We start from the raw sequence: 24,928 nt of genomic DNA on the forward strand, positions 1-24,928 counted from the left end.
TTAACATTTTTTCAGTAAATAAGCTTAGAAAACAGTAATGTAACATTAAAATCCATAATATTTTGTCCTGTCACATAGCAATACAGACGTATATTGGTGTATGTAGATTGGGCATGTTCCGTATCAACCCTCATAAAAGCCATATTTTGTGAAGCGATTACAAGGAACACTTACCTGGGGCATTGGAGGGCCATCTATGTATTCGTGTTATGGGAGAACAATGCCTCCTATAAAAAGCAACCTACATTTGATTTATTTCAATTTTAAAATGCAAATTCAACCTGAATCTGATCTTGAGGAAGCAGCAAATCAATATTAAACATGGAAGTGACGGCCTAGTGGTATCATCACTGGACAGTTAATCCAGAGACCCAGGTAATTGCTCTGGGGACCTGAGTGCAAATGCACCAAGGCAGATTTGAATTCAATGAAATTCTAGAATTAAGTGCCTAATGAAGAGCAGAATCGGAGATAAAAACCATCCATTAGGTGAAGGAAGCTGCCTTCTTTACCTGGTTTGGCTTCCATGTGACTCCAGACCCACAGCAATCTGGTTGACTGTTAACTGCCCTCTGGGCAATTAGGGATGGGTAATAAGTGCTGGCCTAGCCAGTGACACTTTCATCCCATGAACAAAAAAAAATGCATTTTGAAGAATCTACATCAGATCTTGTGTTACTGAAAATATAAACGGTTTTCAATGAATAAGGTACATGGGAGTGGATTGTGAAGGTTGCTTAAGTAAGTTTGACTGTATTGAGATTGTATAGAGCAGAACTAGGTGACTAAACCCATCAAGTCTGCTCCATCATTTTATGGCTGATCTGATAATCCTCAACTGCACTTTCCTGCCTTTTCCCTGGAACCTGATTCCCTCACTGATTAAAAATCGACCCCTCTCGGTCTTGGATATATGCAGTGACCGACCTTTGACAGCGCTGTTGTAAATAATTCCACAGATTCGTTACCCTCAGAAGAAATTCCTCCTCATCTCTGTCTTCAATGTGCAGCCCCTTATTCTAAGATTATGTCCCCTAATCCTAAACACTCTCAAGGAGAAACAACCTCTCCACATCTACCCTGTCAAGCCTCCTAAGAGAGTCTTGTATTTCTCAGTAAGGTTGCTTCTCATTTTTCTAAATTCCAATATGTACATGCCCATCCTACTCAATCTTTCCTTACAAGATTGTCCATCTCTACCTGGTATCAGCCTTGTGAACCTTCTCTGAAGCGCCTGCAATGCCTGTGTATCTTTCCTTAAATATCTAGGGGCGTCCTGACAAAAAAATATACACTTAACTATAATCAGTTTGGTAAATGTCCAATCTTAAATGTTTAAAAAATTGTTTCAGTATCATATAAGCAAGCTGTCACAGCTATCTGAACCGCAAGATTTCACTAATGAGCAAGATGTAGATGAAGTTGAAGCTGCCCTTGCCAGTCTGGAGGTGACACTCGAAGGTGGAAAAATAGACAGGATTTTGGTAAGAATGCTCATTATTTTGTGTAATTTTAATAACCTGTCCAACTGTTTTCTGAAAACAGAAGTCCCTTCTCATGATGATTTGCGTCACTTTATGATGATATTTTATTTAAAATGGACACAATCTGATATCTTGGGGTCAAAATGCACTTTCTGAAAACTGGGAGTATCTAATGAATTAAGATAACCTGAAATATAAAGCATTTATAAATTTTCTAGATCACTTAAGTTGCCTTGCTGCTCTCTATTTGGTTCATATATGTGTTTACTTAACTTGACAATGAAGTCCAGAGAACCTTATCCTACCTTGTGTGCCTCACAGAAACTGGATTACTTTGAAAGAGCAGAACCTGTGATTATGTGGGAGAACACAATGAAAAAGAACAAAAACCCACGAGATGGGTGGTTAGCAACAATGGCTGGTAGATCAATCCTTAATTTTAGGGGAGATAAACATAGGAGGTTAGTAGAATACCAGCTCCACGTCCAAAATGTTAAAGCTGTATTTTCCATAATGATAGAAAAGTGATTGAGCAAAATCAATACATTCATTTCAGAAATCTCCAAAACAAAGTTAAACACTGTCCCTTTACCTCTGATATCCTCTTTCTAGGCCATGGATTGACTGATGTGGAATGCTAATTGTCCCAGAGTCTGAGTAACATAGGAATATTGTTTCATAATCTTCTAATATAAAGCCTACTCTACAAGAAGTTCACTGATTAGAACTAGACGTTCTTGAAGAATTAAGACACAGGTTCTTAATAATTTATAGACAGCCTTTATATCCAGTGATAAATCTCTGACAGACATGAAGATGTTCATCCCCAGTGGCCCAAATAGGAAGGGCACTGTCATTTGCACAAGAAACTTTGCTTTAATATAGTGCAGTCTTAGTATCCTGCTGGAAGGCAGGGACTTCTACGTAGTGACTGTCCAACAATCCAAGTGTGTGGAGATATTTTCTAATCATGTTCATTGATGTAGTTACAATCCTCTGGAGCAGGTGGTAACTGAACTCAGGTTTCCAGGCTCAAAGGTAGGGACATTACCACTACACCACAACAGCCCTCCCGTTTGTGTAGAAACTGCTCTATTTAATAAAAATCACCCCACCCTTCGTTTAATCGATATATTGATATTTTTCTTAAAGTTAAAGGAACCGATTTCCACTCGGGATCCCATGAAAGGGGACTCTACCAATAAAGAGGTAGTGTTAATGTCACTGGACGGGTTAATGTTCTGGGGACATGGGCTCAAATTCCACCTCAACAGACGGTGACATTTGAACGCAACAATTATCTGGAATAAAAAGCTTGCCAATGGCAACTGTGTAACCACTGTTGATTGTCATTAAAAACCCATCTGATTCACTAATAATGGAACCTGCTGTCCTTAGCCAGTCTGCTCTACCTATGATTGCAGACTCTTAATTGTTCCCTGGCAATCAGAAATAGGCACTAAATGCTGGCATAGACAACGATACCTACATCGTGTAAACAAATGTAAAAAAAACTTCAGTTATTTTAAATTACTGCAGATGCTACATACCATGAATTCCACGTAGCACTATTGGCACCTGCTGTCTCTATTCAGCAGAAATCTAGTGATGATTGGTGGACACTGGTATCTAAATGCAGACAGGCTGTCTGTGTTTGAAATTGACATGGAACCACCGACCAGTTGGGTGACTTCAAAAAATAATTTGGGATAAAATTAAGTCATATGGAAAAATGAGGATTAGTTAGGGAGAATCAACATGGATTTCTTTAGGGAATATCATGTTTCTGGAGTTTGTTTAAAGAGAAACAGTGTGGGCTGATCAGGCCAATGCTGTTGATATGGTCTGCATGAACGTCTAGAAGGCATTTGGTAGAGTGATGCACAACAGACCTTTGAGCAAAGTTAGAGCTCATGGAATAACGGAGACAGTGGCAACAGTGTAATACAAAATTGTCTGAGTGGCAGGAAAGAGGTTAATGGTTGATAGGAAGGGGAAGGTTTGTAGCAGAGCTCCCCAAAGGTCAGTGTTTGGGACCCTTGCTTTTTCTGACATATAGTAATGATCTACAGCTTTGTGTAGAGAGCACAATTTCTATATTTGCAAAAGATGGCATTGACAAGTTGGTGGAGTGGGTAGGTAGAGTAATAGAGTCGGAGAGGCATACAGCATAGAAACATGTTCTTCAGCCCACCATGCCTATGCCAACCAACAAACACCAAACTACACTAATCCCATTGACCTGTACTTGGTCCATAGCCAATGACAGATGGCAGATGAAATTCAATGCAGAGAAATGTGAGATGATACATTTTGATGGTAAGAACATGAGGACAGAATATAAACTAGAGTGTGCAATTTTAAATGGTATGCTGGAGAAGAGGGACCTGGGAGTATATATGATGCATTGAAGGTGGCAGGCAGGGTGAGAGAACAGCTAAAGTATATAGTGCCCTAAGCTTTATTAATAGGGGCATGGAGTACAAGTGCAAGGAAGTTAAGTTAAAATTGTATGAGACACAAGTTTGGCCTAAGCAGGGTATCGTGTCCAGTTCTGATACCACACTGCAGGAAGGATGTAAAGACATTGGAAACAGTGCAAAAAAGATTTATGAGCATGATTCCAGGGACGAGGTGGTAACATCACTGGACAAGTAATTCAGAAACACAGGCTGATATCTGATAACATGGGTTCAAATCTTACCATGGCAGATGACGAAATTTGAATTCAGCAAGCATCTGGAATAAAAAACACAGTAACCACCACCAGTTGTTGTAATAACCCAGGTTCATCAATGCCCTTTAGGGGAAAAAAAATCGTCTGGTCTACAAGTGACTCCAGACCCGCTGCAATGTGGTTGACTCTTTACTGCCCTCTAGACAATTGGGGATGGGCAGTAAATGCTGAACTAGCCAGTGACATCCACATCCCATGAACAAATAAAGAAAAAGTTATGTATTCAAAATTAAGAGAATTCGGGACAGAGCGAATAGGGAGCACACTTTCCTAGTTGCAAAAGGATCAAGGATGAGGTCCACAGATCACTAACATTGGTAATTAATAAAAGAAGGAAAGTGATTTGAGGAAAAACATTTTCACACAACGAGTGGTAAGGAATACACTGTCAGAGAGTGCAGCAGAGCGAGATTCAATCAAAAAATTCAAAAGGATTTGGACAGTATGCAGATTTACAGGGTAATGCAGAATAATGGCAATAAGTTAAAGCTCAGGTGCAGACACAATGATCCAAATGATCCTTTTGCACTGTAACAATTCTCTCCATTTATATCATGTTGCATTGTGTTAACAGTTCCACTGCAGACACATTCTTTGTGTTGTTATACTGTGTATTTGATTAAAACAGATTTTGCAGGTTGGGTGGAACTAAGTTTCTGTGAGTTGCTGAACAAAGGGTGCACTTTAGACCCATATATTTGACTCATTGTGAGAAAAGGTTTCAGCTAATTCTGCAGACAGTTCAGACGATCATGTATGAATACTAATTTATAAATGTTTCACTGGAAGATAACCTAAACTTAAAAGCTGCACCTTGGTAAGTAATTATGTTTTGTCTGTGGAATTACAATCATCTTATGAAATTTTTAGAGAAGTGACAAGTTTGAAAATATGTTTGGTTCAGAAACCACATTCTTTTTCAGAATTATAGCTAATGCATTTTATGAGTCTTTTCAGTGTTATAAAGCACATGCAATAAAATATGAATCTCAGTAAATGTTTTTGTGATTAAATGTTATAGTTGTGCAAGTCAAACTAGTATTTACTTGGCTTTCCTGGTAGAAAACGATGAGTGATGGGACTCCAATTTAAATTTCTGGCCAAAGCTCACAGCTTTTCTGTTTATCACCTGCAGACAGGATTGAAAGAAGCATATAATTAAACTAAGCTTTTTATTCTTAAAAAATATTTGCACGCCCCTGTATTTGAAAGTTATTTCTTGCTTGTTTTGATTCCCACTCCATCAATCCCAAATACTGCAGTTGCCTACAATAGTTTCTGCTGCTGTTACATTGTCTTTCTAGAAAGGATAATTTTAACCCAATTAATTTTACTTTCTTCAAGTGGCTATTTCACACTCTCCCCTTCCCCACACAGCAAGCTGAAGTGTTGCAATAATGATTACAAGCCCATTTCCTACTATTTAATTGTGCAATAGATGGAAACTGAGACTTTCCATTAATTACTGTGCACGTTTGAAGAGAAACATAACATTAGTAGAAGCTTTGTGTTTTGGAAAGTACTTCCATACACCTGTATATTTTTCACATCTTTGATTCTCTGCACTTTACATCTTGCCCCAGGTTAAAGATTAGGTATGCCCTACTTCACCTTTTATAAAGGCTTTTATTTAACTAATTTTAAATGTTTTACCAATTTATGGACTGACTGTTATTGTCTTTCTACCATTATTCCCAACTGTAATCATGATCTCTGCATGTTGCTTCACAGTGATTTGAGTAACAGTTCAAGATCAATTCTAGCAAAGCCATGGCCATTCAATGGATTTTAGTTTATTTGGTAATTATTGTTAGGTTTGAATCTGGGCACCTGAATCAGTCTTTTATTTAGGAGCAAATTACTGCAGATGCTGGAATCTGTACTGAAAACAAAAAATGTTGGAAATCACAGCAGGTCAGGCAGCATCTATGGAGAGAAAGAACAAGGTAAAGTTTTGAGTTTAGATGACTCTTCAGATCTGATGTGAAGCATTAGGGGACATTTTTATGCAATAGTTGGGGGTGGGGGGGGTGCGATGGAGTGCTGGGGGAGAAAGGGTGTAGACAGTGCAGATGAAGTGATCGGAATATGAGGTTGACAGAACAATGTTGTGTCTAACTGCCAAAATGGAAAGAACAGATAATCCCACTGAGTGGGAGAGCGGACACGGAGAATGTATCAAGTAAAGCTAAAAGAAAGGGAAGGAATGGGAATAGGTTCACAAGCTGAAGGCGTTGAACTCATTATTAGGTCCAGAAGGTTTATTTCCCCTCCAAGATTTCTCGCTCATTTGCAGCTCAGCTTCAAAGAGTCTGATTCCATCATGGTTTTGCACCTCTTGGACTAAGGCCTGACAGCATATGTGGAAAGAAAGCGGAGTTAACTTTTTTGAGTCAGGTGTCCCTTCTTCAGAACTAGTCTAATGTTGCCTTTGGTATCAAGGCTGAGTTTCTGTGACTCTCGGGGCCTACCTGTTATTAAGTATGTTACAGTGGTCTTCAACTGTGACTTTTTCTTCCATTTCCCACACCCACTACGAGCAATTTCCTAATCAGTAAACTTTTCACATGGTCTGCATAGAGTGCTGCAGCCAGGAAGAAAGAAAGAGACTCTCATTTATATAGTGCTTTTCGCAACTAGCTAGGTGCCTTCTTCAAGTGTAATCACTGCTTAATGAAGGAATGATGTTTCCAACAACAGGCCCATAGCTGCACCTCGCTAAACTCTCTGGAAATTTGCAGATACTTTTTAATGAACTATAAAAGATATTCATCTATCCATATTCATGGGGCAACACAGTGGCTCAGTGGTTAGCACTGCTGCCTGTCAGTGCCAGGGACCCGGGTTCAATTCTATTCTCAGGTGACATTCTCCCAGTGTCTGCGTGGGTTTCCTCCCACAGTCCAAACATGTGCAGGTTAGGTGGATTAGCCATGCTAAATTGCCCATAGTGTCCAGTGGGGAAAAGACTTTGGCTGATCACTCTATCCATGCCCCTCATGATTTTATAAACCTCTATAAGGTCACCCCTCAGCATCTGACACTCCAGGGAAAATAGCCCCAGCCTATTCAGCCTCTCCCTATAGCTCAAACATTTCAACCCTGTCAACATCCTTAAATCTTTTCTGAACTCTTCCAAGTTGTGAACATCATCGTTCCTGTAGCAGAGAGACCAGAACTGAACGTATTACTTCAAAATACAGCCATCGTTGAGAGAGAAACAGAGCTAAAATTTCAGGTTGGTGACCTTTCAACTCTTACACTGAAAGCCATAGACCTGAACGTTTAACTTGGAGTCTCTCTCCCTCGGTTTTAGCCGAATGCTGGATATTTCCAGCAGCTTCTCTTTTTTTTAATTTCAGATTTCCAGCATCTACGGTCTTCGGCTTTTCAGCAGAACCACTTTTTGTTTTTAGCACTTCCTAACAATTTCAAAGTTTGCAATTTCTCTTTCTCCAAGAATGTAAAAGTTACTGAGATTAGTATTGTGACAGATTACTTGTTTTTTTCCCCCCCCCCTCTAGGAGGATATCACAGACATCCCAAAGTTAGCAGATTATCTAAAAATCTTCAGGTTAGTAAAGGAATTCTTGAATAAGAGCATCACTGTATTTCTGGAATGTTAGTTCAGCGGTATTTTATCAAAAAAAATTGTTTTGTATGAATTATAAATAAGTTTTTGGGAGAAGTTTAAGACAGTTTTAGAGGGTTGTTTTCGGGATATGAATGTTTGAATGAGCATTATTAGGTTTTTTATAAGTAAAATATGTACATTTAATACATAGAGTGTGGATGGTGGTAACCTGAAACAAAAACAGAAATTGCTGGAGAAACTCAGCAGGGCCTGGCAGCATCCTTAGAGAAAAAGCAGAGATGACATTTTGAGTCTAGTGACCCTTCCTCAGAACTGATAGTAGCTAGGTAAAAGTGAAGACGGGAGGAAAGGAAGGAAGGAGTGAGTGAATAGGCACAGAGAGAGAGAGAATGACAGTGACAATAACAGTTAGGGAGACAAAGGGATGGTTTATAGGATGATAGTGGCTTTCACATGTGATCAATGTACATTCTTAATTTTCCAAGGCCCCTAGAGATGGTTAGGAGGCTGGAGGACCGACTATATGGTGGGTGAACCCCATCTTCCTGCCAGCAATGCATATTGCCACCAGCAAAGCTTAGTGGCATGGCCATTCAGCAGGGGCGCCCACCAGTATTTCGATGTGCACTTGGGATGCTAAGGCATACGAAGCTATGGACAAAGCACTGGAAAATGGGATTGCAATAGCTAGGTGCTCATCTTTGACTCATGCAGACTTGACGGGCTGAAGGGCCTTTTTCTGTGCTGTGGACCTCTATGACTGAGCTGCTCAAGAACCCAATTCAAGGCCACATATTTTGCCTGCAACATTACCAGCTAAACCCAGTGGGGTTCCAGGATGGAGCCCACCTTGATAGGCATTCCACAGCCCATTATTGCGGTCTGCTTGACCCCAACCTCTGCAATGAGAGGACATCTCAGTGTTGCGGTTCTGTCTCTCCCTTGCGCTACAACCTGAGCAGAGATGGTGCAGGCCCAATTATGGTCAGCTTCTGCTTTTGTCCCCAGCAGCACCACTTAGCCTGAACAGAAAATTGCAGCCTCCCCTTTCTTGCCCGATAGTGGTTAATGACTAGGAACATTTTTTAAGGCTTTTAAATTAAATAATAATGTTTGCATCATGGCCCACAATTTACGATGAGAATGACTGGGACATTTATTTTAAAAGATATCTTTGCACACCATTCCTCCCTTTAAATTCTGCAGTACCAAATTGTACCTAAACATTCAAAACATCAAAATAATTCACGCAAAGCTTTTTGAATAACTTTTTGAAATGAATTGATTGTTATGCAGCTAAGAAAGAGTCTGGATTTATAAAATAAAACTTTAAAAATTGCCGGCAAAACAGCTTGGATTTATATAAGCATGGAAAAACATCTGTGATTCACAGAAAAGGAGGAAGTGCTAAGACTTTGAGAAGATCAGGAAAGCTCTGTTGAAGTGATGTGCTTTTGTAAAGACTTAACAGTGGAAGGGAGTGAAAGAGACTGAGGACTTTTAAGATAAAGTGAAGTTTGTTAATGGAGAAGGGGTGGGACGGAGCTTAGGGGGAAGCAGATGCTCAAAAGGCATAAACTTAGAAGATTCAGTCTGAAATCACAAGGCTGGAGGAGGTTATAGAATTACAGCAAGATAAAGACATTTTCACAGTTGAGCACTTTGTGCTTAGTGAAAGTGAAGCAAGGATGGGGTGGTGGCAGATGGGACTTAATGCAACAGAGCAGCAATTCTACACAAACAGCTTTCTCCAACAGGAACTACAAGAGGTTAATGTTTATGGTGTTGGTTGAGGTAAATATTGATCTAAAACAAAATTACATGCTCCTCTCCAGACAGTGTCTGGAATCCTTAGTGCCTACTGTAACCACCACAACAGGTAGACTGCCCAAGTGTTACATCTTGCGTGAGGGATAGCATCTTTGATAATGCATAGTTTTACTGTATGTGACTTGTATTGCAACGTGGAAGAAATTAGTGCTTTAGTTGATTTCAGCCACTGAAATTTCCCTTTCAGCAGATTCTTCACCCTGACTGTGTTTGATTCCCTCCATGGTAGTCTCTTGCCACATCATTTATCACAAAGCAAATGCAGTGATATTCATTATTTGTCTTGCAATAACAAGGACTTAGGAATGAATTCACACAGGTTAAATTATCCTGTGACTATAAGACAAAAAGCAGAAGATGGCCATTCAGTGAGATCATTTTTCCTCATTTCCTTCCTAACTAAAACACCTCACTCTGAGATTATGCCATCTGGTCCTAGACTCTCCCACAAGGGGAAACAACCTCCCTGTGTCTACCTGGCCAAACCCCCTAAGAAACCTGTATGTTTCAACAAGGTCTCCTACCGTTCTTCCAAACTCAGAGTATGGGTCGAACCTCTCCTCATAAGACGGTCCTTCCATACACAGGATCAACCTAATGCACCTTCTCCGAACTGCCTCCAATACCAGTATATATTTCCTTGGGTAATGTGCTCAAAACTGTTCACAGTATAATTCACAATGAGCTAGCCCAAGATGAGAGGCCACATATCAAAGTTACAGCATTGCCCTGCACAAGAAAGGGAAACTGAAGTTGAGATATTCTCACACTTTTCTAATAGCCTCCAACAAAAATACATCAGAAGAGGACTGGCAGTTCCTTCACGTGGCAGTATGACCATTTGGCTTTTATTTTCAGAAGATGGTCCTATCCGGTCAGTTAATTGCACAGTAGCATCAGTTGGAGCTGGTATGCTACATCTTTCTTACAAGGTTTTCTCATATCACAGATTTTATTCCCAGTAAACTCATTCTGATGATTTTCTTGGCAGCATTTGTTTTCCAGGAGAACCTTAAATTATTTGTGGGAAGACAGCAGAGTTAGCATTTCAAATCCACTGATTCTTCATCAGAACAGATGAAGAGGCACGGAGCTTGAAACGTTAACTCTGCTTTCTTCCCACAGCTGCTCCTAGACCAGATGAGTTTCTTCAGCAATTGCTGTTTTTAGTTCCGATCTCCAGCAGCTGCAGTTCTTTGTTTTACTTAAATTATTTGTATTCACTCCCATGTAATGATAGCGATATTTTGAATATCTAAGGAGAAAGAACTTATCCATGACTTTAATGTCAATGAGGTTCTACACGCAAGACGTAAAGCCATTTTGGCAGGTATATTGCAATATTTAAGTAGAAATGCGTGGATTACTGAATTTTGTTTCACCAAAGCTGGAATGGTGATATTGCCACTCCACAATGTGTTAGCTTGGTTCTGAATCAGACTCACCTAATATAGAAATACAATACAAAAACAGAATTTGCTGGAGAAACTCAGCAGGTCCAGCAGCATCTGTGGAGAGAAAAAGTTAATGTTTCGAGTTAAGCGACCCTTCTTCAGAATGATTCTAAAGAAGGGTCAGTGGACTCAATGTTAACTGTGCTTTCTCTGCACTGCCAGACCTGCTGAGTGCCCCCAGCACTTTGTTTTTGTTTCAGATCTTCAGCATCCACAATTATGACATTGTTGTATTAAAGGAAATTAATTACAAGGAATTTTCCCTAGGGTGGAGAGTGTCCAAAACTCGGGGGCATAATTTTAAGGTGAGAGGAGAAAGATTTAAAAGGGACCTGAGGGGCAACATTTTCACACAGAGGATATTTTGTGTGTGGAATGAACTTCCAACATTTAAAAGACATTTTGATAGGTACATGAAGAAGGAAGGTTTAAGAGGAACTGGGGGCAAACACAGGCAAGTGGGACTATTTGGGAAATTGGTCGGCATGGACGAGTTGGTCTGAAGGGTCTGCTTCCATGCTGTATGACTCTGCGTTAAAACCGAAAGAACAACTCCATGAAATTTAAACTTTGATTTTAAAATTTAGACTTGAAAATATGTTTCACATTGTAGGCCCAAAAAACTGACGCTGAAAGCCTACAAGCAATACTACTTTATTTTTAAAGATACCTGCTTATCATACTTCAAGAATAAGGAAGCTTCTCAAGGAGAACCAATTGAAAAATTAAACCTGAGAGGTGAGAAAACACATTTTTCAAGTTCCTACAGGCTAAACGTGACTTAAACAGCTAGGCATCTGGTTCTAAATTCAAAGAGTTATAATCCTAATATTGTAACAAGAAGACAGTGGCACAGTGGTGATGTCATTGGACTAGCAACCTAGAATCACAGGCTAATGTTCTAGGAACATGAGTTCGAATCCCACCGTTACAGAACGTGAAATGCGAATTCACTAAAATTCTGGAGTAAAAAGCTAGCCTAATGGAGACCATATAACCAGTGTCGATTATCATTAAAAACCTTTCTAGTTCATTAATGCCCTTCAGGGGAGGAAATCTGCTGTCCTTCCCTTGGTCGGCTTACATCTGACCCGAGACCCACAGCAATGTGGTCGACTCTTAACTGCCCTCAGATGGAAAATAAATGATCACCATGGTGGCAACACCAACATCCCAAGAACGAATAAAAACAAAATTTGCTTTGATTTGAAGTCAAATTGGCATGGTAATTTATATTTATTTTCCAATAATGAAAGTTCATAAGAAGTAGGGGCAGAATTAGCCATTCGGCCCATCAAGTCTGCACTGCTATTTGATCATGACTGATATGCTTCTCAACCCCATTTTCCTGCCTTCTCCCCACAACCCTTCAACCCATTACCAATTAAAAATCTGTCTAACTCCTTAAATTTGCTCACTGTCCCAGCACCTATCACACTTTGGGGTATTGAATTCCACTGATTCACAACCCTTTGGGAGAAGTAGTTTCTCCTCAACTCTATATTTTAAATTTGCTACCCCTTATCTTAAGACTATGACCCCTCATCCTAGAATGCTCCACATCTATTTTATCTATTCCTTTTATCATCTTTGATACCTTAATTTGTTCTCCCCTCATTCTTCCAAATTCCAGAGAGTACAGGCGTAAACTGTTCAATCTCTCTTCATTTGACAAACCGTCATCTCTGAGATCAATCTAGTGAACCTCCTCTGAACTGCGTCCAATGCCACCAAATCCTTTCTCAAATAAGTGAGCCAAAACTGTGCACAGTACTCCAGGTGTGGTCTCACCAATGCCTTGTACAGTTGCAACGATACTTCGTTACCTTTTATGTTCTAATCCTTTAGCTATAAAAGCCAACATTGCATTTGCTTTCTTTATTATCTGCTGTAGCTGCATGCTAGTTTTCTGTGACTCATGAACGAGGACATCCAGATCCTCCTGCGCCGGTGTACCCCAGAGTCTCTCCCCATTTTGATAGCAGGTCACCTTCCCATTTTTCCAACCAAAAATGCATGACCTCACACTGATCCATGTTAAACTCCATCTGCTACATTTTGGCCCATTCTCCTAACCTCTCTATATCCATTTGTAAGGTTCTTATTTCCTCATTGCTATTTACCGTCCTGCCTATTTTTGTGTCACCCGCAAATCTGGCTACAGAGCCTTCTATCCCTATGTCCAAGTCATTAATGTAGATTGTTAATAGCTGGGGTCCAAGGATTGAACCCTGTGATACTTCACTTGTTACTTCTTGCCATCCAGAAAGCTACCCACTTATTCCTGACTCTCTGTCTCTGTCCATCAGCCAGTCACCTATCTAAGCTAATAAATTACCCCAATCCCATATATCCAACCTTGTGGATTAACCCTTTGTGCCTCCCTATCGATGTTGATTGTCCTAAGTTCCACCCTATTGCCTCTGACTTGCCTGTTCCAATAGGAATGGTACTACTGTCCTCCACCGTGAAAACTGAGGCAAAGTATTGATTTAGCATCTCTGCCATTTCACTGTTCCCCGCTATTAACTGTCCAGTTTCATTTAAGGGACCACCATTCACCTTAGCGACTCTGTTCCCTTTTATGTACCTACAGAAGCTTTAGCTATACTTTGATATTTTGTGCTAGTTTATCTTAGCTCTTTTTATTAATTTTTTAGTATTCCTTTGGGAAACTTTCAAACAGAAACAATCTTCCAGCCTGCCACTGGCCTTTACAATATGGTATGCCTTATTTTTTGACTTCATATTGTCCTCGACCATCTTGTTTAGCCATAAATATTTTTTACCCCCCTTACCATCTTTCTTCCTCACTGGGATATAGTTTAACTGTGAGGAATTGAGTAGCTCCCTAAACAACTGCCACTGCTCATCTGCTGTCTTACCTTTTAGCCTTCCGACCAAATCTGACCTCATGCCTATGTAATTCCCTTGGTTTAATTCCAGCACGCTACTGTGGGACTCCAATTTCTCACCCCCAAACTGAATTTTGAATTTTGAATTCTATCATACTATGGTCACTATTCCCTAGAGGGTCCTTAAATATGATGTCATCAAGTAATCTCTCTTCATTACACAGTACCAAATCCAGAGTAGCCTGTTTCTTGGAGGTGTGTGTGGTGGAATCAATCTCTAATACATTCAATAAACCTGGCCTCCAGGCTACCCTTGCCAATCTCTGTGCACGTTAAAATCACTAATGATTACTGCCATGCCTCTCTTGCAAGCCTCTAATATTTCCTGGTTTATACTATGCTCCACTGTGGAACTACTGCTTGGAGACCTATAGATAACTCCTACCAAGTATTTCTTCCCTTTGCTATCTCTTATTGCTACCCAGACTGATTTCGCATCTTGGTCTCCTATGCTTATTTCATTTCTCATTATAGCACTGATCCCTTCCTTCATCAGCAAAGCTACAGCACCACCTTTTCCTTTCAGTCTATCCCTTTGAAATGCCAAATACCCTTGGATATTCAATTCCCAGACCTGGTCTCCTTGTAACCATGTCTCAGTGATCGCTGCCAAATTGTACTCATTTGTTTCGAATGCTTCGTGCATTTAGATACAAAGCTTTTAAATTTGTTCCACTGGTAAATTTCCCTACTCTTTTATAAATCATTGGTGCATAAAGATAGTCACCTATTCCATCCCCCTCCTTTACTGTCTGGTAACCATCTGCCAATTCGCTAACCTGCACTCTTACTACCTCCTTTTAATTTAGGTTTTATAATTTCCCCAACAACTGAACCCTTGCGCCCCCGCCCCCCCATTTATTTTAATGCCTTGTCTACAGCTCTAGTTTTGCGACCCATTGGAACAGGTCCCATCTTCCCCAGTATTGGTGCCAATGTCCCATGAATTCAAACCCATTTCTCCCACACCAATCTCTAAGCCATGCATTTACCTGTTTAATCTTATTGACCCTGTGCCAACAGTTCCTGGCTCAAGTAGTAATCCGGAGATTATTACCTTTTTGGTTCTGCTTTTTAATTTAGCTCCTAGCCGTTCACTCTCCCTTAGCAGAACCTCTGCCCAGGTTTTGTGTATGTCGTTGGTACCTATGTGGACCACGACAACTACATCTTTATCCTCCCAGCCCAGATGAGATATTCCCAAACCCGAGCACCAGGTAGGCAACACAACCTTTGGGACACTCTATCCTGGTCACAGAGAATCGTGTCTATGCCCCCAATGATACTATCCTCAATTACATTTCTCTTCTCTCCCCCGACTTAAATGGCTCATCCTCCCCGCAGTCCCCAGTCCCATCAACACAGGGAACAAGACTCTCGAACCTGTTGCACAAGGACAAGGGCTGAGGCTCCTGGGTCCCTCTAACTGCCTCACTTACAGCCACACCCTCCTGTCCCTGACCACTGGCTGAGTTCAAGTTAGTCTAAGGGGTGTGACTGCCTCCTGAAACACAGCATCCAGATAATTCTCCCCCTCCCTGATACGTTGCAATGTCCAAAGCTTCAATTCCAACTCATCAACCCTGAGCTGGAGTTCCTCGAGCAACCAACACTTAGTACAAATATGGTCACTTGGAACCACAACAGGAACGAGACATCACCTGACTCTCCATCCTTATTTTATTTAGCTAGCTTTCAATTTGGTTTATTTAGTTTTTTAAAACTATTTTTAAATCTCTGCTCATTGTCTCAACCTGAGCGCAAGATATAGCCAATAATTTAACAAGATTCAATTCAACGCAGATTCCCTATTAGCCAATCAAACCACAGCTTTCCTGTGATGTCACTTTTTAGTTCCCTCAGTCAGAAGCAGAAACTCTTACCTAGAATGAAACACAATTGGATGTTGTCCATCCATTTGATGTCTACTTCCACAAATAAATTCCTTCTACCCCTCTCTCCCTCTCCCATCCTGATTTACAAGCCCCCTAGCTCAGAGGGCTAGCATACATGTGAAAGCAACCCTCCCTTGGGCCTCTACACCACCTATCCAGCACTTTTTCATTCAAATTCAAACATAATTGCATGATTATCTACAGAATAATAAATTCCATTATATAAAAAAAAGTATGCAATTGTACAAAGTGCATAGTTCAATGCATATCTGCATCATAATCTCTCATCAAATTGCATTTAGCTATGCAGTCACATGTAAGTTTCACTGATTTGACAAGGACACTAATAGTGGTACTGCAGGGTACCAAAGATTCCACTGTATGACACAGGTTGCACAATGGTGTCATTATTATAGTGCCTCATTTGTTAGGTACCTGGAAAGTTGACAAAGATATTATTTAAAACATACACCTCAGGCTGATCAAACATGTTCTAAGGACTCTCAAATAATATGGTGTTTATTAACAATTTTAGTTTTACAATGCAGAAGGAAATAATTAACATTTTACATAAATGTGAATATTAAATAGTCAAATTTAAAAATTGGGTGCAAGTAATTCTAAATTGGAAGGTGAGAATAGGAATCTCTTGAAAATTTGCTGAAAATTGTGGCTTGTATGATATACACGTTATATTCCTCCACTCATTAGCAAATAACATTTGGATGAAATTGAGTTTCTGAGAAGAAAGAAAAAAACTTTAACGTATTACTGAAATTTATCATCTTATATATTTTCCTTAAGGTGGCTTCAAAAACGGAGGGAGAGTGGGAGGTTGGAGGAGGGACACAGGGTACCAAGAGAATTGTAGTATGGTTATAGAGCTAGCTTGGTCTGCTAATGAGGTTTCACCGAAATAAAGAATATTCCACTTGTATAGTAGCTTTCTTGACCTTGGCATGTTCCAAAACGCTTTATATTGTCACAGTTGTTCCCCCATGATCCATCTTCTTCTCAGATCTCTTTGGAAGCCTCGTCACCATGGTTGACGCATGAAACCTTCAAAAAAAAACCATTCAGATAGTGCCAAAAATAATTCATTTACTCCAGAAAAATTGGGGTTAACTTTCTGCTGCAGGCAATACATGCGATGCCCATTGGGAGTTATTGGGATACCCAGAATCTACACTTTTCCATCTGTGGTAGACTAATTTCACAAAAAAAACCTCCCTAATAAGAAAGCTGCTTTGTTACCTATATCAGTACCAGTTTGTCTTTAAAAGAGCAGTAATTTATAAATGTGTAATACTGCAGTATCTCAGAATGTAAAGGATTAGTCTGGGGTTAAGAGTGAATCCAAGAAACACCACAGGCTTTAATACACATGCTCCCAAAACACACAAGCATACATGAAAACCCTTTATTCAATTTATCTGTCACATTTCAAGTCTCACTTAACTGTTTTCCTTGAAACTTTGCCTAATACAGGATGTGAAGTTATGCCAGATGTGAACGTAGCAGGACAGAAATTTGGGATCAAGTTGCTGATTCCTGTGGCTGACGGCATGAATGAAGTATACATAAAATGTCACAATGTAAGTGTTCCACTGTAGGTTTTATAGATTCACAGGAATTAACACTAGCAAGGTTTTGCTTTGGTGCATGTGAAAACATTTCTCAGCATTCAGTTGCAAGGACAGGGAATTAGCACTCAGATTTTGAGAGGGATTAGGGAATTAGCTGGCCTTGGTCAAACAAGATTCCTAATTTGGAGTGATTAAATGATTTTGCTTATTAGCATACTTCACTGAATATATAACTCTGTTTTAACAAGAACCTCACCAAGGGGCAGTACAGTGGCTCAGTGGTTAGCACTACTGCCTCAACACCAGGGACTTGGGTTTGATTCCACCATCAGGCGACAGTCTGTATGGATTTTGCACATTCTCCCTGAGTCTTCGTTGGTTTCCACCGGGTGCTCCAATTTCCTCCCACAGTCCAAAAATGTGCAGATTGGCCATGCTAAATTGCCAATAGTATCTAGGGGTGTTTAGGTTAGGTGGATTAGCCACAGCAAATGCGGGGTTACAGGGATAGGGAGGGGGTTTGGGTGGGATGCTCTCTTCAGAGTCAGTGTAGACTCGATAAGCTGAATGGCCTGACTCCACACCGTAGGGATTCTATGATTTGGGATGACACTATTCAGAGGGAGGGACGCTGCCATTGCTTTACAAGAGCTCCGACCACGTACTGTGCATGGTAGAGTTGAAGTCTCATAAGTAGCAAAGGGGCCTGGGAATTATACGGAGTACTAGAATATAAAGCCAGAACAATTCGGATCAAAACTAAACAAACCTATACATGCATTATGTTAGCCCTGTCAACAGGCATAATGCTACGTTAATCCATGTCAAGGGACAGGATGCAGACCCATTCTCCCATCATATTTTGGTTACATTTAGTCTTTACTTCACATTTAGAGTTCCAACACCAGCATAGATCTCCCAATCATCACAAATTTACGGAAGAAAGGGTAATATCATTGTCTTGGTTATTAATGTAATTAGTGATGAGCAGCATTCCCAACATAGATTACTGAGGGCACTGCTATAGTTCCTGATCTCCCCACACATCCACTTGCTTGGCAACAACTTGTCAAAAGCTTTCCTAAAGTCCAAGTTAATACCGTTAGTAGGACTAATGGATTTTACCACCTGAGCTATTTTCTCAGTAAATTCAATCAAGTTAGTTAGGCTCAAGTTTTTGGGGGTTCATGATGACAGTTACCTAATATTGGCAGTTGATCATTAGTAAGGAATTTTCAGAGGGTTTATCAAAAGATGTTCCGAAGCAGCAGTTTAGATGCAATGCTTTATTTAATTAGAAAAATGGATATATGACCTGACACAGATGAATATATCTTACCGATCCTGAAGCCATGTGTAGAATGGAGAATTAGATGTCGTGGACATTTTGGATTTGGAGTAGCAGGGTGTTCATCCCTGATATCACTTATAACTTATCACTTAACAGTCTTTGTTCTTTCCTTGAACTCCTGGTTTTCTCCCAAAAAGACGATGGCTTGTCCAATGAACACTCTTTTCCTCTGTTTCTCCCATTCGCCTTCCAGTGTGCTGGACCCAATAAATCTTTAAGGTCTGTTCAATAGTGGTGATTCTTGTAACCTTTGCTTCGTTTTCATACGCTAAGAATTTGTTTGTAGAAGGCTAGTTATTACTGTAACAGCTAAATGAGGTTTCATGCTACCAGGAAATACTTAATATGGAACACTAAAAGAATTCAGTTTTAGAGAACTCCAATTTCCAACAGTCCCTTCTAACAACTTCCAATAACAAACTAACCAGTAGATCTATAGTTTCCTATTTCCAAATTGCTGCCCTTTTAAATAATGGTACTACTTTAACTACCTTCCAGTTGGCTGGAACAATCCCAATTTCCTATGAGCTATTAAAAATATCTAAACAAGGGGGTTACTTAACACATCCCAAATTTAGACAGCATTGGAAAAAATTATATTGTATCATTCATAAATTAAAGGACCTGTTAATTGGGTACATTTTTTTAAAAAGTATCAAAATCAACAATATTACTGACCTTTCCTTGTGGTTTTGCTTCATGTGAAAATGCATTAGGGATGGAACAAATTACTGCCTTGAATCCAATTGAATTCTCACTGAAAACATTGTGCAAGTCAAAAGGAGCAGGTTCTTGATTTAGAGATAGTAGGAACTGCAGATGCTGGAGTTCTTGATTTATCAGGGAGCATATGTGTTTGAGGGAAATAAAAATGGATTGAGATCCTGATGGACATGTTCCCAAACTTCAGGGTCAGATGGACAAACTGCATGGTCTTTTCTGGTTATTCCCTGCTCTGCATTAGATTTGTTAGCCACCCTTTACATTCCACCAAGCTAATTTTGTTTATGCTTTCTAGCTATTCTAAATGGTTTACATTAACACCAAGGGTTTTGTTGTTGACTGCAGGAAACACAATATGCTAAATGGATGGCTGCCTGCAAACTGGCTTCAAAAGGCAAGACAATGGCTGACAGCTCATACCCCACAGAGGTGTATGACATTCAATCTTTCTTAAAGATGAAGAATGTGAATTCTGTGCCTCAGGTGATGCATGACTCAAATGCTCTGGACATGAATCCAGAATCACTGGTGTCACGAAAATACTTGAAAAAGTTAAAAACTAAACAGGTAAGGGTTTCTTATTGCTATTATTATACATTCGACCTTTTTCTCCCTGGCTAACCTGATTACTTGGGATAAAATTCCACGTGAAAATATTGAATGTCGACATTAGTTTTTATTTCAGATTCAGACCGGGAAGGACTGAAAATCAAACAATCACTTTTCAGTAGAAACATGCTTTAAAAAGTAGTAATAATTTGATAACAGGCCAAAACTAAACTGCTGCTTGAAGTCATTGCTCACACATAAGTTTCTCCTCATGACAGAGTAGTTTTTGCATTGTACTTTAATCGCAAGACTTTAGCTAGCATATTGTAGTATGTCTATCACATCAATGTCAAAAATTGCTATGCTGTTGAGGAACAGGAGTATATCATTGTTAGACCTTAACCAATCAGGGTGTCAATTCAAAATAACAAAAATCTCCGTCTTAAAAGCTCCATTAGACTATGTGAAGGAGTTTCAAATTTCTACAACATCTTGTGTGAGGAATAAGTACTTACTGATTTTGTTCCTGAATGGCCAGCTCTCATTTTAAGATTACGTTTCCTTGTTCTGCCCTTATCATATCTTAACATTAGAAATAACCCAAGCATTCATTTCCCCTACTCGTCCCCCAAATCCCTGCCAATCTTCGATAACCAAGAAATTATAAACCAAGTTTATTTTTAAAAAAGACATTTTGCTGACTTTATCCTGCACCCTCTCCAAGATCATTCATTATGTTCTTCCCAAAAGAAGTGAAGTCCGCATATGATCAACAATCTAGATGAGTATGACTAAGGTTATACTCAGTTACAATGCAACTCCTCCCTTTTTGCTTTTCAAGACCCCTTAAGATTAATGTCAGCTTTCCATTTGATTACTTTTGGTACCTGTCCACCAGCTTTTAATGATTTATGTACCTGTGTGCACCCAAATCCGGTTTCTACTTGGCATTTTTACTTTCTTGTCGTTTTGAAATATTCTGTTTTTCTTGGGTTCAAAGTATGCCCACATATGCCCACCTTGAATTTCAATTACCATAGTTGTCTCAACTCACTTAATCTGCCCACATCCCTTTACAACTTTGCTACTGTGATCTGATGCCCTTCCTAACTTAAGCGTTATCTGCAAATTTGGATATGTAATGCTCTGTTTTCTCATCAGTCGTTCATAAATATGAAGAGTCCAGACTCCTGACCAGATTGTTGGAAAACACCACTGATACATTCTGCAAGTTTCAGCACCTTCGACAGACACAAGGGCAATTAGTGAGGGGAGAAGGGGTGGGAGAGAGAAAAAGATACAAAGAGAGCATATCTGTGACTTAGCCATGGGCATTTTATTATAACGAAATATACTGTACACTGTAATGTGTAGAATACATTAGATTTTTCCTGATCTACAGCACAATGAATCAACTTGTTTACCAAGGCTGCACTCTCGTCCACTGGTGAAAGTACTGAATTTTAACTCTATCCAAACGAAAGCTCACTTTTAAAACTAAGCTGTGAAGACTTCGAGGAACAGAGGCTATAGGTGTTACAAAGGTCTAACTGTTTGGAATGGGTATCAGCCTCTCTTTCACCTGACACTCATTGCTGATAGTATCGGTAAAAATGGGTACAGAAGTGTGTGAACTCAATATTGCATCTGTCTCTTTTCTCACTCTTGCATTATTGTATAGATTTCTAGGAGCAAAGTTGGCAAAGAATCAATACAAGAACACTCTGAAAAGATCAAAATTGCTGTAGTTCATTTACGTTAAATAATTTTAATAACTATCCTCAGATTTATGGTCAAATCCTTGCCTACAGTAAATTGTTAAATCATTGTCACTCGTAGTACCGACTTCACCACCCACAATGTGATAACTTGCTCTTCAGTCTGTCTATTGTTTCTCCAAGGTAATATTCAAGCCAGTCTGTATTTCCACACATAGGACGATTGAGTGCATGTTGTAAGTAGTAAACACACACATACTATATATGTGATTCGTCAAAACAAAACAAGCTTGGACACATTGAAGTAATTGTACTTGTGGCAATAGCTGTACTAAATTAAATTCTCTCTTGGATATTTGATTTATAGTTGACAGCACGCATCCTGGAAGCACACCAGAACGTTGCACAGATGACCCTGGTAGAAGCCAAGATGCGGTTCATCCAGGCCTGGCAGTCACTGCCAGATTTTGGAGTTTCTTATTTTTTGGTCAGGTAAGTGACATGTAAGAATATTGTATTGATTTGCTTTGGCAGGGCAAACTGACATTCACTAAAACTTGTAAACGTAAACAACAGAAAGGCAAACTTTATTATTTTTATGCACAGAAATAACATTACCACTGACAGAACTGGTGACTATTCAGGCTCTTCCCAGTGAGTCTGTGAATTTTGTTTATTAGTGAAGATGGAAGATGTCACTTTTTTTATTAAAGCTTGCATATTCATACAAAACTACAAGTATTTGTTTGCTGCTAATTGAGGCAAAGAACCTTTTTAAAAACCAGTTATGAAAGCCCAATGTAATTGAAGAAATAAAGTTTCATTGAAATGTTCATGGATTAAATTACTTTCATGCAGGAAAAATGCTGGATCAAACGTTTTCCTATTTCACAACTGTTCAATTTAATAAGAATATAAATAACTTAAAGATCCAAGCTTTTCATTGAATTAAGCAAAATATTTTTTAACAATGTGGAGATGTAATTAAACATATTTACTAAAATTTGTAGCATTTTGTGGACAACTTACTTCAATTGTATTTTTCCCATATTGTCCAACATTTAGTTAGTTGTATTCCCCTTTTGTAATGCTTATGAATTGTTTACCTGCCAACGAATTGTCTTCCATCAATGCAGAGGTACACAACATCCTGTCACTCTGTATCTTTACTGACCTGTAAAAGATCCACAAAATTGACAGTAATTTTCCCTCTACAAGAAAGCCTGTGGTTTCTACTCAATTCCTCTCTACAACAAAAAGGCAACTGGAAACCCACTTTTTGAAGAACTGTAGGCACCAATAAACTAACTATGGAGTAGTAAACGCCCTATACTGAGGGCACTGGGACACTAATGTATTACTCCATGGGTGTTCAAAGATAAATGTGTAAAAAAGTACATTAGTTATAATAATATTTCCTAAATCTCTATAGTGAAAACATTTGAGTGCTTTTTGTTTTACTCATTTCTAGCAACTGATCTCAAAAGTAATCAACAACTCGTGATTTACTTGTACCCCTCTCTACGATGTGTGTCTCTAAGCACTTGAAATGGAGAAATGAGGACCTAGTGCTAGGACATCAATTGCAGGATACCAGACATATTGGAGAGAGGGTTTTAAGGTTTCTTTTTAAGGAAAGGGGAGAAGCAGGAAGACAAAAGAATGTAAGAGCAAAGAGCAAATCTTGAATGCTGAAATGTGGGATCAAAAGTAATTCCCGGGGAATAGGGGAGAAGATTTCTGTGAAACAGTAGGATGAACTGACATGAAACTTCAAGAAAGAAATCAGTACAATGACACAAGATAGGAAAATCATGTATGTCATCATTTCTCATGCATTCAGAAAGACCCTGTTACCACCTTGTTTAAAAACTCCAGGCCTCCCAATTCTTTACTTGTTGACACAAGTAGAGGTACAAAACCAGAATTAGAAGTAATATGATAAGAAATTTGCAGTGAACAAAATTACCTTTTTACTTTGTCACACTTTGCACCATAGGCTCTCCAGCAAGCATTCCTTCACAAAGAAAAAGCTGGAAAACGCAAAGCTTTATGAGCACATTATTTAGGTTGAATCTAATAATCAAATTTGTTTGCATGGTAAAGTTCAGAGTACAAAATGTGATTTTCAATCCACGTTTAATTTAGAAATAGGCAATGAATGTTGACGATGCTGTTAAAGCCAAGCAGCAGGCATGCACTTGCCAAAACTGGCAAGAATTCCTTCAGATTTTCCAGTGTTGTGCGAAAGGAAATTTCAGCTCATGCGAGACAGATGTTAATCAGGATTCCATGCAATTCTTTCCATACACAAACAATAATCCCTATCTAAATCTACACATTTTGGCCTCATTAAATGTTGAACCCCTTCCAGGATACTATTGTATTGTATCTTTGCTCCACAAATAACAGGGTTATGCCTTAGAACAAGACATTGAGAGAATCTGTTGCCAAGAAAGATGTTTACTGGTGCGTCTTTATGTGTGTTATTGTATTACTGCTGTTAAGAATGTCACTTATTTTAGAGTTCAAAAACAAAACTCTACTTATTTAAACCCAACATCACCCTTTCACAGATTCAGAGGAACCAAGAAAGATGAACTGTTAGGTGTTTCCTACAATCGATTAATAAGAATAGATATGGCCACGAGAGATCCGATTGTAACATGGAGATACAGCAACATTAAACAATGGAATGTCAACTGGGAAATCAGACAGGCAAGTTACAAATTACCCTATAAATCGCTCAGTGTCGAAAACAACAGGACGCCTTATTTAATACAGAACAAACCAGTAAGTTGTTGACTATTCTATCTCCAAGCAGTAGAATATGTACAAAGAGCTTTGGGATAACAGGAACTCCTGTTTTCTCTTTCTTCCCACTCCACCCCACCATTATTCACTCTGTGAAAAAACATCTTGATTCTTAATCAAAAATCTTTCTGCTTAGAGTAAACAAAGACTTAAATGATATTTTTAAAAAATCCATTAAATCAAAATTACAGAGCATTTTGAGCTATCTTTTATGTAGATGTACTTTAAAAGTTTGTTTTCCATCATATTTTGCTGCTTGCTTCTTCCTAAATTACAG

General features: G+C 39.2%; 1 protein-coding gene across 1 annotated transcript; it reads left to right on the forward strand.

Moving 5' to 3' along the window:
* Positions 1–1,352: 1,352 nt before the first annotated feature.
* On the forward strand, positions 1,353–24,744 carry LOC109921504 (fermitin family homolog 1-like; the record flags this gene model as incomplete). Its single annotated transcript, XM_048592594.1, has 7 exons — positions 1,353–1,484; positions 7,746–7,795; positions 11,714–11,838; positions 17,399–17,505; positions 19,916–20,137; positions 22,205–22,329; positions 24,414–24,744. Coding segments are annotated over 7 exons (990 nt in total), but the record flags the coding sequence as incomplete, so codon positions are not given.
* Between the last annotated feature and the right edge of the window lie 184 nt (positions 24,745–24,928).

This window comes from Rhincodon typus, unplaced genomic scaffold (assembly GCF_021869965.1).
Source record: "Rhincodon typus isolate 14 unplaced genomic scaffold, sRhiTyp1.1 hic_rhity00001516, whole genome shotgun sequence".
Classification (NCBI taxonomy): domain Eukaryota; kingdom Metazoa; phylum Chordata; class Chondrichthyes; order Orectolobiformes; family Rhincodontidae; genus Rhincodon; species Rhincodon typus.